Below are 13913 nucleotides of genomic sequence, written 5' to 3' on the forward strand. Positions count from 1 at the left end.
TAGTTTAAAACCCTGAATGCTTTATTGAAAGTATGTATACATAACACCTCTCCTACAGAACATTACATAATAGTACAATCACTTAGAATAATAACACACTGAAATGCAAAACAGATCCTCAGATCCTGACTGCAATAAACTTAAGTCTCCACCAGAACTCCACCCAGGGCGCTACCGTTGCCCCGCCGGCTCAAGCACATAAAGTCAAACTAAGACTGAAATGAAACACAAATATCCAGAAGAAAAGGAAAGTTCAGTTGCATAAACCAGAACGTACAACACCACGATTCTGTGATATCTCCACACGTGTGAGGGTGTTTCTGCATGCACCTGTTCTTTCTTTTCGCTTGTGCACGTCAATCCTCGCTAACGGAACAGGTCTGGCTGGTCAGGGTACGAATAACCTGTACAAGGAGTTTACCTGATGCAGGTGAGAAACGGTTAACATTTGTAAGGGAGGATACATGGCAAGAAATACACACACGTATGTTTTATATATATATATATATTTATATTCTATAGATTCTTCATATATATGTATATGAAGAGCACATAATTACAGAATAAATCATAGTAGGCAAAGTTTCTTTCGCTCGACTGATGAATACCTAAATTATTTCAGGGTACACCTGCGTGTACTAATGCGTAATATGGTACGAAAGTATAAGAAATTCACAAATAGAAAAAAGCATTTAAGAGGCCACTTGCCAAGACATCCTTTATATGATAATATGAGGGAAAAAAGCCAAACAAATTATAAATCAACCCAAAATAAAAGCAATAAAACTAAGAAAATCATAGCTGATGAATAATCGTATACATGTCCAGAAAAGCGTTAAAAAAAACATAAAAAGTCCAGATGTGATAATATGAAAGAGGAAACGAGACCCAAGAGGAGAATATGACGCAACGAACATGATGGAAACAAACATATTTGAGAGTCCGTTCGTTCAACATGCAGTCGTACTTACCGTCACAAAATCACTCCTCTCACACCAACAGCCTGTACTTTCACTGCAAAAATGACCTGGACCAAGTCACAAACACCTACGAAGTCAAAGTTTGCACGCTGCAGGCTGATATTTACATGTGGAACGTGACATCAGCTCATTTGTGTGTCATTAGCAAGACGACTATAGCAAGCCTACATGGGTCGCAGGTGCGTTTTCAACCCCGTTACCAAAAAATAACCATCTTTCCACGTCGGCTCATCTCAAGAATAAAGATTAATAATCCATCACCTCTAGAAAACCTTCCCCCTCTCAAAATGAGCATAATAAAGTACCATAAGCAATGAAAAAAAAAACTGCGGATCGGGGTCATGACTGGAATTTTCGAATCGAAACGAATGTCTAACTGTTAAAAATGCCTGTAAATTCAGTCATTTAAAAATGCCGTGGGTCTCAGAGGGAAAGGAAAACGATATCTTATATCTCTGCTGGTGAAGACACTTACTTTCAAGCATACGAGGTGGCTTAAAGAAGTTCATGCTGAAAAACAAGGATATGATTTGTTTGCTCTCCGTTAACGCGTGCGTCTTTGAGACCACGGAGAAGTTCGCACATGCCGGAAAAGCATTTTTTTTTGTCCCTTGGCTGAAGTGAACATCGTACAGAACACAAAGCAAGCCTGTGGCCTTGATTCATTCACAATAATAAATTAAAGCCGTAATAAATAACGTTGTTTGTCCGTGTTTGTGTGTGTGTGTGCGCGCATGTGGGTTCAGGAGGCAGTCGTCCACTCAGGATGCAGTGTAGAAAGGAGGAGGAGGGGCTTAAGCCGAGGAGGGGCGTGTCCTCGGCGTGTCCGTTTCGAGGCGCCGCAACGGCTTCATGTTGTTCGAGTGAAACGGCGTCTCCGCTGCGCTGCGGGTGGGGGATGTGAAACCGCCAGGAAAAAACATCCATCTGCCGTTAGATTTACTTCATTTGTCATTTTTCATTCACAAAGTCTATAGTGTGTCTCACTGTATGTTTTCCAAAGTGGACATCTGCTCCAGAGTCAACATCAACTGTCCATGCTGTAGCATTCTACAGGAGAAGAGAAGCAGAGACTGAACCACATCCACACCAAAACAACAAACAAGTCATCTAACGTGGTCAGAACTTACCATTCAATTCAGCTCAGTTTAAAGTGCCCCTTTACAGATATTACCATTAATGGAGTGTGTAGTACAGCCATATGCGTAATTTATGGGTGGCACATGTCCCCACCACTTTTTGAAACATCTCGCAGCACAGATGTACCTAATGCAAAATAAAGATCTGCCGCTGGGATGTGTTTTTGAAATCACGCTGAGTGCCCGTTGCCGCTGTCAGTGGCGCAAACAGTGTTCGGTTGGCGCTTATGCACACTACACAGAATGGAAGCTTGTTTCCACCACTAAATAAAAAAAATAAAAAAGGTAATTGCGACTTTTTCTCGCAATTGTGAGTTTGCAACTTTACATCTTACAATTCTGACTTTTTATCTCAGAATTGCGAGATTTGAACTGGCAATTGCGAGTTATAAAGTCAGAATTGGGTGATATAAAGTCAGAATTGTCAAAACTGCGAGATAAGTCACAATTCTGACTTTGGTTCTCACAACTAAGTTTTTATCTCACAATTCTGCCTTTTTTCCTCAGAATCGCGAGATATAAACTCGCAATTGCATCTTATAAAGTCAGAATTGTGAGATATAAACTCTAAATTATAAACTTTATATCACGCAATTCTGACTTAACTCGCAATTCTGACTTTATAACTCGCAATTCTGACTTTTTACCTCGCAATTCTGACTTTTTACCTCGCAATTCTGACTTTGTCACGCAATTCTGACTTTATATGCAATTCTGACGTTATATGGCGCGCCAACCGTTTTTTCGATGTTAAACTAGAAAAAAAAGTGGATTCAGACACGGCCTAAGTGCACCTGTGCCATGCGCTTAGATCGTTAAAATAGGGCCGAATAAGCTGTTAAAAATGATTTCTGGACAATGCAATGTTATTCTTTCTGCAATTGTAATTTATTGCATTACACACACACACACACACACACACACACACACACACACACGCACACGCACACTCCTGTTTCAAGCACTTTTTTTTTAAAAAAAAGTAACGCAAGTGAATACAGCTGTTTATGAACGTAAAAGGTCTGAAAAGTTTCAAAGATCACAGTGCAGATTAATAGAGTTTTTGTTTCCCAAAAGAAAGAACCGATTCTGAACGGTCTTAAACAAGTCATCAGTAATTTCATTCTTACTTCCTGCTCGAACCTACGTAGGTTTGTAACAAATCTGCATAATGCCAGTCTATGGTCTTCATTGGCTGCCCGTAAACAGCTTCTACTTTGACCCTCAAACACTGTAGTTGTAGCTGAGACCTGGAAGAGTTTGGTTTGTGTTGTTTATGTCGAGAAGCACCGTTTTTAGCGATGTGAATCCACTTTGCACGCATTTCAAAAGGACGAGGACATGCGTTGGAATTGATACGGTACAACTGACGCCATCATTACTGTTCGTATCACTGTGTATCAAGTGCTGAAGATGATCTGGAGCTGAAATTCAGATATGCTAAACGTTGTTTGGTTTCTGGCATGTGCTTTAAGTGGTCGACCAATCACAACAAACTGGGCCATCTGACCAATCAGAGCAGAGCAGCCTCTCAGAAAGGAGGGGCTTACTAGAGATACTGAATCCTATAACGAACCGTGTCAGACACTGTGAGAAATGACGTGATGCTGCAATAGATATTATGAGAAACCTAAACTGATTTTTGACCTTGGATGCATGTAAACCTTCAAAATAACATAATGGGGCACTTTAATTCTGAATTTGAACTAAACTTATTTGAATTCCAGAAGCAAATTAAAAAGCAATAATTAAGAATTGTTCAGATCGTTTATATGTATTGTAAAGTCCAGATTAGATGCCTATTTTGTGTCAAGGGAGCATTTTTTTAAATGACTTAACTATTAAGCTATCTGCTCCAGTTCAAGAGGGTTAAAACACAAAGTATCAGTATCAGCCATAACAAGCTTGGTTTTAGTTTCTGAATATTTATGAAAACATAAAAAGGAGTTTCAAGAAATGGCTTGACAAATGTAACAGTCTTTCCTGTATCATTTCCTACTGAAACAGGAAGTCTGAGCAAATGTATGGATTAGCAAAGCTGAGCAAAATGTCTTTGTTAAAGCATTACACAGCAAATGGGTAGTTGACATGTTGCATGTCCATTCAATTTTTGAACATTTATTTGAACGTATAAGCGAAAGTGCATACTTAACTTCATATAATTGCTAAAAATCGCTATTTTATTCAGTACATTTAGTTTTTATCCCTATTTTAAGTGGTCCTGATGTGAATTCTTTTTTATAGTACAAATATTCCATATAGTCTCTCATTTCATAAGAGTTCATAAAATCTGCATGCAATACATTGACAAGATCATTTAAAAATGCTGTTTAAATTCAGCCAACTAAATATTTTTAGTTTAGCAAGTCAAATTTATTTTATGTCAACTACCCACTTACATCAAACTAGGAGCATTGTCCAGTCAGATGAGGAGGTTCATACCAGTTAGGCCCTCGGTCTCCTGGGAGTCCAGAAAGGGGGCGGGACCCCAGACCCTTACGGTGCCGTCATCGGAGGCGCTGGCCATCAGGCCCGGCAGCACCGGGTTCCAGCTCACGCAGTTAACGGTGCGTGTGTGACCCGTCAGCTCAGCTATGGGCAGCTCGCTGCGCTTGTGCCAGATGTAAACTTTGTGGTCTAGAGACAACAGACAGTTCACAAAACCCCATCAGCTCTCTGCTGGAATGAGTTCAGTCCATTAGTCTGAGGTCTACGCATTCTTACCTTCACTGCCACTCGCAATAAAGTCTTCGTTGTAGCCACCAAAACAGGAGTGGATGGTGTAGAAGCCCTGAGTCACACCTTGGTACTTCCTGACTAATACCCGGTCCTGCAAGTCCCACAGATGAACTCCCTAAACAAGCCGAGAGAGGAACATACGGTGCTAAGTTCACACTCAAACACTTCACAGTCTTCACTGCAAAATTATGAATTAAATATAGATGAATCCTTATTAAAGCTACAAAAGTTATTCAGTCAAGAGCAGCGAGTGATTTTCTATTTCTCTTTTTGTTCTTTGATTAACATTAATGACACACATCAGAGCAGCAGGTTTATTAGGCTGCTGTCACTTTAAGACACATGACCCGGATCTGACACATTCAATGTCCTCACAACTCTTTATGGTCATTTAAGACTTTATTTAAGACTGTGCTTACGAGGATACTTGACAAAACAGGCATTTTGGCATACTTTTGTGTGTTTTTGTCCGTTTAAGTGTGAAAGAGAAGTCAATGCTGTGCTGTCACACAGAAAGGATTCACAGACAGCACGCCAGTACAGACTTAAGTTATTTTTTTGCATCTTATCTCACTTGAATGGTTTAATAGCAGTTGAATGAATGATAGCGTGATCATATAATGTAATGCTAGTTAAAGGATGACAGAAAAACTGGATGCTGCATAAATTGCATAAAATATTTTTAAAGCGTTAAACTAAAAAAAAAAAAATTGCATGTGTTAACACATTAATTTTGACAGCACTGGTTTATAATATTTATTTTTGTAGGAAATTCAATGAAAAAATGGTTTCTCTTCTAAATAATAAAATAATTGGATATAATTTAAATAATTGGAAGTACTGTTGCCAGATTGATTACAGAAAATTCATGTTTTTCCTGAAACAAAACAATTTTCCACTGAATTTTCCAAAAATCCATGGAAAACATATCCTTCATATTTTTGACAGCCACATATAGGCTACATTATCTGGCAACATTATAAACATTGATAATGCGTTATGAAGAAGGATCAGAGAATGAATTTCAATTTCACAAATAAGGTATGAAGACTTTTGCAATCTATACCTGCTGTGGTGTATCTTATTTGTCGACTCTGATTTTAGTCATGCCCGGTTCAAAAAATATCCCCACAGGCTGTGCAGATGTCACTGCTTTTTACATTCAGGTACATTGCAGTTGGGTTGGACTCAGGTCTAATTTTATTTAAGCACATCCAGTTCGGGTAAGAAGTGATTCGGGTGGGGTACAGATTTTAGGACATGAGAAGACATGTAATTCAGATCTGCTTCCATTTAGTTAGCAACACCCAACTTCCTATGATCCAATCAATTCCCCAGGATGAAATCAAGCCCTACATTTTTTTCTCATTCCAGAAGCCGTTTCACTCTGATATACGTCACAATAGGGAAGAAAAGACTATTGCCATTTCCGTTTAATGCTAACTTTAAGTTCACTCATCTATTCAAGTGCAGACCTTTTTTTCATTTATCTCCTAAATAACTATGTCTATGAGGACTATTTTTAGATAATACAGTAAATTAAATATTCAAACTTCATCTCCTTTGACTTCTCCGTTTTTGGTGCGTTTACACCATGTTGTAATTACTGTAATTACAAAATGACAACCGGACATTCTACTCTGAGTTGTTCACATCCTCAGACTCAGAATTGTGGCAACACTATAACGGCAAAATGATTCAGTTTGAGTAATTAATAAACAAAACCACAATAAAATGTTAGCATAACAGCCGTTATATAAATTATTAATTATTATTATTATTAAAAAGTTCGTAGGACATTAGATATCCAATTTTGTGCTCACTACATTAAACTGTATTATATATTTTTATAATACAGGCATGTGATCAGCTAAAGACAAAAAAGAAGGAACCCAACCCAAAATGCAGCTCATATTTGTTGCTTTCAGCGACATGAACTCCATGAAATCTGCATATAGCGCAGGAATTGAAGATCGGATTTATATCCATTTTGAGGAGCTATCCGATCAAAAAAAAAAATGCATGAAGTGACCAGGTGTAAATAGGCCCAAACACACAGAGTAGCATTTACTGTGAATCAAAACTTAAAATGAACACTGTGCTGTGCACTACTCTGAAACACGCAGCACATCAGACTACATATTTATATAATTACATCACAACCATTGAAATTTGATGATCGCACTAAGCCATATGACGTTCTCACAACCATGCATTGTCAAAATTCATTAAAAAGCTACAGTTACCCTGATTATAGTTTATTTTCAGATTAATCTTGCATTATTAATGCAAGATTAATCTTATTATTATTAATGCAAGATTAATCTTGCATTAATCTTCATAATCTTGCATTATTAAGACATGAACATGAAGGTCAAAACCTTCTTATGGTCCCCAAAACCCGCTTTAAAACTCGGGGAGACCGGTCCTTCCAAGCAGTCGCCCCCAGACTCTGGAATGCCCTGTCCCGTCACTGCGAGTGGACGATTCTGTTGATTCTTTTAAAAAGCAGCTGAAGACACTTATTTAGACAGGCTTTTAGTTGATTAATTTTTATTTATCATAGTTTTATCTAAGTTTTATTGTTCTTTTATTAATATTGTTGCACTTTGTAAAGCACTTTGTGATTTATATCTGTGAAAGGTGCTATATAAATGAAAGTTTACTTTACTTACTATGAACGGACATATCTAATGAGCGCGTGAACACATTGGCCAATCAGAAATGTTTAAGAATCCGCTCAACAGTGCTCAAAACGTTAGGGGGAAATGCTGGTACTGTCACATTTTTTTAAATTTCATTACCAACTTGGTACCGAATTTGGTACTTTTGACAACTCTAGAATCACACCAAGATCAGATCAGATTGTTCATATCAAATTAATAATAAGTCTGGCATCAATGCAAAAACCGCTTCACATTACGAAACACTTGAGATGAAATATAAGCAGATAAAAGCAGCCTGTCCAGGTCTAGTTAACACTCACCTGAGTTGCGACATTTAACAGAGCTAATCTTCCATTCTTTGACACGGTGAAGGACATTACAGGGTGGTCCTCTTGAACTCTGTAAGAGACCACAACCAAACACACACCAGCACATCCACATAACTCATACAAACACTGTCAGAAAAACCAGAACAAGATCTAAAGTCACAAGTGCAGTCAACATACATGTTCCTGTCAGTCAGATCTTCAAAGTTGTATCCACGGATACGCTGGTGTGTATCAGAGGCCAGCACTGTTCGACCGTCATTCAAACACCACAGGCACTGCACACGAACACCCTCCCAGGAGTCCAGCAAGTTCCCATCCAGATCCTGTCAATAACATATTGCTCATTGACCACCATCACTTATGAATGTATGCGGTAAACAGTCACTAGAAACAATAAACCTGACACCTGGCAACAGGAAACTATTTAAAATATTCTTAAATGGATAGTTAATTATCCCATGATTTACTCACCCTCAAGCCATCCTTGGTGTATATGACTATCTTCTTTCAGACGAACACAATTGGAGATATATTTAAAAAAATATCCTGGCTCTTCCAAGCTTTATAATGGCAGTGAATGGGGGGCGTGTTCTGAAGCCCAAAAAAGCACATCCATCAATCATAAAAAGTAATTCATACGACTCCAGGGGGTTAATAAAGGCCTTCTGAAGCGCAACAATGGGTTTTTGTAAGAAAAATATCCATATTTAAAACTTTATAAACTAAAATAACCATCTTCTGGCAGACGACCGTACACATACTGCGCAAGTCGACGTGCGCCAAATGAGTAATCCTCTGACGCAATGTATGACACAGGATGTAGTAGCATCGTAAACTTAAGACACCTCTTGTGGTTTAAACGAATAGGGCTGTGCAACAAATTCAAGTCCAACCCAAGCTCCGAAATCCTCCAACATTTCTCTTTAAAATTCTCGTTTTAGACTTCTAATTCGTGACCGGTGTTTTGTTTTGCTCTATTCTGAGCTTCCGCATTCGTCAATACGTCAAGCATCAGGTCAGGGGTCACTCTTCCGCCACAAATCGATGCGTATGGTCGTCTGTGGGAAGCTAGATATTATAGTTAATAAAGTTTTAAATATGGATATTTTTCTTACAAAAACCCATCACTTCACTTCAGAAGGCACTTATTAACCTGCTGGAGTCATATGGATTATTTTTCAATGGATGGATGCAGTTTTGGGGGCTTCAAAATCTCACTCCATCCGCTACCATTATAAAGCTGGGAAGAGCCAGAATATTTTTAAATATATCTCCGATTGTGTTCATCTGAAAGAAGATAATCATATACAGCTAGGATGGCTTGAGGGTGAGTAAATCATGGGATAATTTTCACTTTTGGTTGAACTAACACTTTAACGGATTAGTCCACTTTTAAATAAATTGTTCCTGATATGTACTCACCCCCATGTCATCCATATAGTAGACTTCAATGGGCACCAAACAGTTAAAGGTCAAAATTACAGTTTCAGTGCAGCTTCAAAGAGCTCTACATGATCCCAGACAAGAAATAATGGTCTTATCTAGAGAAACCATCACTCATTTTCAAAAAAAAAAAAAAAAAAAAAATTTTTTATACATTTTAACCAGAAATGCTCATCTTGAACTAGCTCTCTTCTTCTTCTCTATTAGAATTCCAGCAGTGTAGACGCTGCTAAGTGTATTACTGCCCTCCACAGGTCAAAGTTTGAACTAAATTGTTATATACTTGCACTAGCATATTGTATATGACAGTTTACTTCAAACTTTGACCTGTGGAGGGCAGTAATACACTTAGCAGCATCTACACTGCCGGAATTCTAATAGAGAAGAAGAAGAAGAGAGCTAGTTCAAGATGAGCATTTATGGTTAAAATGTATAAAATTTAATTTTTTTTTTTTTTTTTTTTTTAAATGAGTGATGGTTTCTCTAGATAAGACCCTTATTTCTCATCATCAGGGATCATGTAGAACAATTTGAAGCTGCACTGAAACTAATTTTGACCTTCAACTGTTTGGTGCCCATTGAAGTCCACTATATGGAGAATAATCCTGGAATGTTTTCATCAAAAACCTTAATTTCTTTTCGACTGATGAAAGAAAGACATGGACATCTTGGATGACATGGGGATGACAGGAAAAGTTTATTTAAAAGTGGACTAATCCTTTAAGGGGTGAATCTTCAAATGCCTGTCAAGAACATGTCTGAGTCATATTTCATCACACATCACTGTTGTTTTGGTTTAACTGAATTTAATGTAAGCTGATTTTAATCATGAAAAAATAATTGTGTTTGTTTGATTAAATATTAAGAAGACTTTTTTTTTACTTGGAATAAGGCGAATCATGCAGAATAAGACTGCAATTGTGCATTAAAAAAGTAAATAGTTACTACCAAACTTCAATACCTTATTGTTATGACTAAAATGCTCTCACTCAATATCATTTCATATTGTTTGGCTAAAATATAACCAGGACATTAGTTGAAGAGATTCACCCAGTTATAGTGGAGAAGACTGTAACTGTACAGCAGCACTTACACACTGGTAGAACTGGCCTCGCTGACCTCCGGTAACAAAACGCTTGCCGTCTGGATTCCAGGCCACGCTGGTCAGGCTGTCCTCATGGGACTGGCTCATTTTGGTTCTCAGTTCCCCTGTCTGGGTGAGCACAGTGGCGATTTAAAGGCGAGACGAGCTGCTGGAAAGAATCTGAGAGCTGACTGTAGGTCAGTGTCGGTGTCTGAGCGGGCGAGACCCTCACCTGAACGTTCCACAGCCAGAGCTCTGAGCAGTCATCTGGGCCGCAGGCTATCAGATACGTGTCATCAGGGCTCCAGGCCAGATAGGAAACCCCATAGGCATGACCCTCCAAAGTCTTCAGCTGCTTGAGCTGATGAGTTTCCTGTCAAAACATCCCAAACCATCAAACTCTTGGATCAGGAGCGTAGTGCGGTGTTATTTTAATGGTGAAGGGGGGGAAAGGTTACTCACGGGGTCAACCTGCCAAATGATGACTGTTGTGTCTTTGGACCCCGAGGCCAATTTGGTGCCGTCATTGGAGAATTTGCAGAACCAGACTTCATTGCAGTGCTCTGTCAAGATTTGCTGGGTGTAGCAGGGGAACTGTTTCCTGGAGATAACAATAAATGCATTTTAGAGATGGCTGTCTGGAGAGTCGGAGCTTCAATAAGCCTGTCTAACTTTGAACTGGCATTCAATCAAGAGCCTACATTAGACTATACTGACAATCCCCAGGAATTGTTTTTTTTTTTTTTTTTTTTTTTGCTTACACTTTATTTTTTTAAATTGACCCTTCGCTGGGAGTTTGATTGACAAGTGATCTAACCAATCATAACGCCAAATCCGCAATTTTGTCTGACAAAGCAGTCAGGAGTTAGATTAACCTCTGTGAACTTGAACTTGAAAAATGGTGTGTACTGACATCTTTCCGTGTTTGAAACAACATTCCTTCTGATGTTCATTCATGTTTATTTGATGCTATAAATTAACTAGTAGGAAGAGATGATCGGTTCACGAACCGCTTGAGCTGAGGCATTACAGAAATCTGTCACGAGACATTAAAGAGCCACAAAACAGTTTTTATTGTTTGAATTTCTTAAAAAAAACGACACAGTTTGAAAGCTTGGACTTTGTTAAATATCAAAAGTAACCCGCTTTGTCTTGTCTGCTGACGTGTTGTCAGTGTCTTCTTTGCTCTGCGATGTATTTTTCACTGCGTGTGGCGTGACAGCGCCATGGCTTGTCGGACAAAGCAACAGTAACTAAGGGGGGCGGGTCTTTGTGAAGGGTCAATTGTCTATGTTAGACATTCTACTAACTATAAGTAACTTTGCAACTACATGTAAACTAACTCTCATTAGAGTACTAGTAGACTGTTAGGTTAGGGTTTGAGTTAGTAGAATAAATTTGCAAATGTACTTATAGTCAGCAGAATGTCTGTTGGGAGCATCAAAATAAAGTGTTAGCAGATATTAAGCAGACAGTCTACCAATACTCTCATGAGAGTTAGTTGACATGTAGCTGCAAAGTTACTTATAAGTAGTAAGTACTTATAATATAGTAGAATGTTTAAAGTGGACTATCTATTTTTTTTTCCCAGATTTAGACTAACATACTGGATTTTATCTGGAATAAGAAGGTCTCCAGGTTGCATAAAGTATATTTACAGAGACTCAAACCACTGGGGGGGATTTGGATTACCTAATCTGAGGTTTAAGTAAGTAATAATTGACAAAGGGCTGTTGAATTATTAGAAAATAATGCACACGAGTTACACCTCGGGTGTGCATTATTTTCGAATAATTCAACATTCCGGTGTCAATTATCCCACTTATACTATGGTTACCACACCTCAAGACACTGTTCAGATGTTGTATTTCAAGACATTTGTCCTTAAAACACTCATGTGTAGGAACAATTTTCTTACGCATATCATCTAAAGCCTCCAAAGGTTTGAGCCTTGATAGCAGACTAATCAGGGTTGCCAGGTTTTCACAAAAATACTCTGCAAATTACTACTCAAAACTAGCTCAAAACTAACCCAGTCGTGTACTGGGGGGTAAAATCCGCATTTTTGGCAGAGTTCCCGTGGTAAAATTCTCATTCCAGGGGATAAATATCATGTTACTTGGGGTCACTTCAACCTGTGGATATGAAAAACAACCTGCGGCAACAGCCCAACTCTGCAGACTTAGGCAACTCTGAGACTACTACAGTTGATACAGTTATTAACGCAGTCGAGAGAGAGAGAGAATAAGCAGATGTGAATTAGCCTACCTAAGTCTGTGCGTCTCTCATTGCAGCAGTGTCTCTACTAATAGCAAAACTATAAGTTTATCTACCTCAAGAACTGCACAATTACCTCGCTAGTGAGAAATGTCATGTAGCTTTTAAGTTGCTAAACTATTTTACTGATTAATTAATCAGAGCAGCGCTGAAAAACGTTTCTGTGCGAGTGTGTGTCAGCACTATACAGTATATGTTTACATTTGAAAGAGAGAGAGAGAGAGCGGGAGAGAGTATGCGCTTTCAGGACACAATAAAACGTATTTTATGGCAAAAGCATGACAATAATTTGTTGTTTTTATCCTATCGTTTACTATATTTATTTGCTTGGTCGGTGTTGTTGTGGGTTTTGGTTCTTTTGCGGTGGTAGGCTGTAAGGACCTAACTCATTTCAGGAAATAACTGAAATCATTTGGTGAAGTGATATGGAACTGCAATGCAGTCAAGACCTGCTAGAACTACTTTAGCCGTGCGTTTCCCTGAAAATAATTGCATACCTTAGAATGTTGGTTAACCAATCAGATTTGAGAATTCAACAGGCCCATAGTATAATGAGTTTTAAAATATTGGATTCAATATGGCCACGTACACGCTGCCAATAAATCCAGTTGTCAGTTCACTTTTTAGTGCTTAATCCTGTTCTGTACATACATTTGATGACTTTAACCTGAGGTAAATTATGAGCAGTGTGAAACGTGAAGCAAGATAACCCAGGATTGAGTTTACCTGGAATTTAGAATGACCCAGGGTTAAACATTTCAAGTGTGAAAAGCCCTATTTACTAGTATTAGTATTATTTTTTATTTTAGTATTGACTTGGTACTGGTTCTTTTGACATTGTTCTAACTAGACAGCATGTTTCACAAGTATCACAATAATGCCTTGTTGTGGCTGAATTCTGAGGCAGTTTCACAAAAAAAATCCTTCAAATATAGAAGGCTCTCAAAATGCACTGCGACAAGTTCAGTGAAAAATTTTATGCTATATTTAGGGCCGGGCGATATATCGCATGCGATTGTCACGCGCATTTCGTCAGTAAAGCCGGTTCCCTGATTACCGCTAAATCGCCATCACCTGCTTTCAAATGGAGCGGCATTTAATAGACAGAGCCGTAGATCACTGACAAGCTACGCAATATCGCGTTCATTATCGAAGGCGATTCATCTGCAATAATGAACGCGATATTGCGTAGCTTGTCAGTGATCTACGGCTCTGTCTATTAAATGCCGCTCCATTTGAAAGCAGGTGATGGCGAT

General features: G+C 38.5%; 1 protein-coding gene across 2 annotated transcripts in view; it reads right to left on the reverse strand.

The window, feature by feature from the left end:
- The window catches only part of wdr26a (WD repeat domain 26a), a 29711-nt gene continuing 15798 nt past the window's right edge, over positions 1–13913 (reverse strand). Inside the window, exons 7-14 of one of the 2 annotated variants that reach the window (XM_048151802.1) lie at positions 10843–10981; positions 10613–10753; positions 10390–10509; positions 8031–8176; positions 7845–7923; positions 4844–4973; positions 4519–4756; positions 1–2030 (exon numbers count right to left, since the gene is read on the reverse strand). In XM_048151802.1, the coding sequence (XP_048007759.1) occupies positions 4542–4756; positions 4844–4973; positions 7845–7923; positions 8031–8176; positions 10390–10509; positions 10613–10753; positions 10843–10981 (970 nt within the window). In that variant the 3' untranslated portion in view covers positions 1–2030; positions 4519–4541. The remainder of the gene's footprint in view (positions 2031–4518; positions 4757–4843; positions 4974–7844; positions 7924–8030; positions 8177–10389; positions 10510–10612; positions 10754–10842; positions 10982–13913) is intronic. The other variant, XM_048151801.1, reaches the window with a different exon arrangement.

Source organism: Megalobrama amblycephala, linkage group LG13 (genome assembly GCF_018812025.1).
Source record: "Megalobrama amblycephala isolate DHTTF-2021 linkage group LG13, ASM1881202v1, whole genome shotgun sequence".
NCBI lineage: Eukaryota > Metazoa > Chordata > Actinopteri > Cypriniformes > Xenocyprididae > Megalobrama > Megalobrama amblycephala.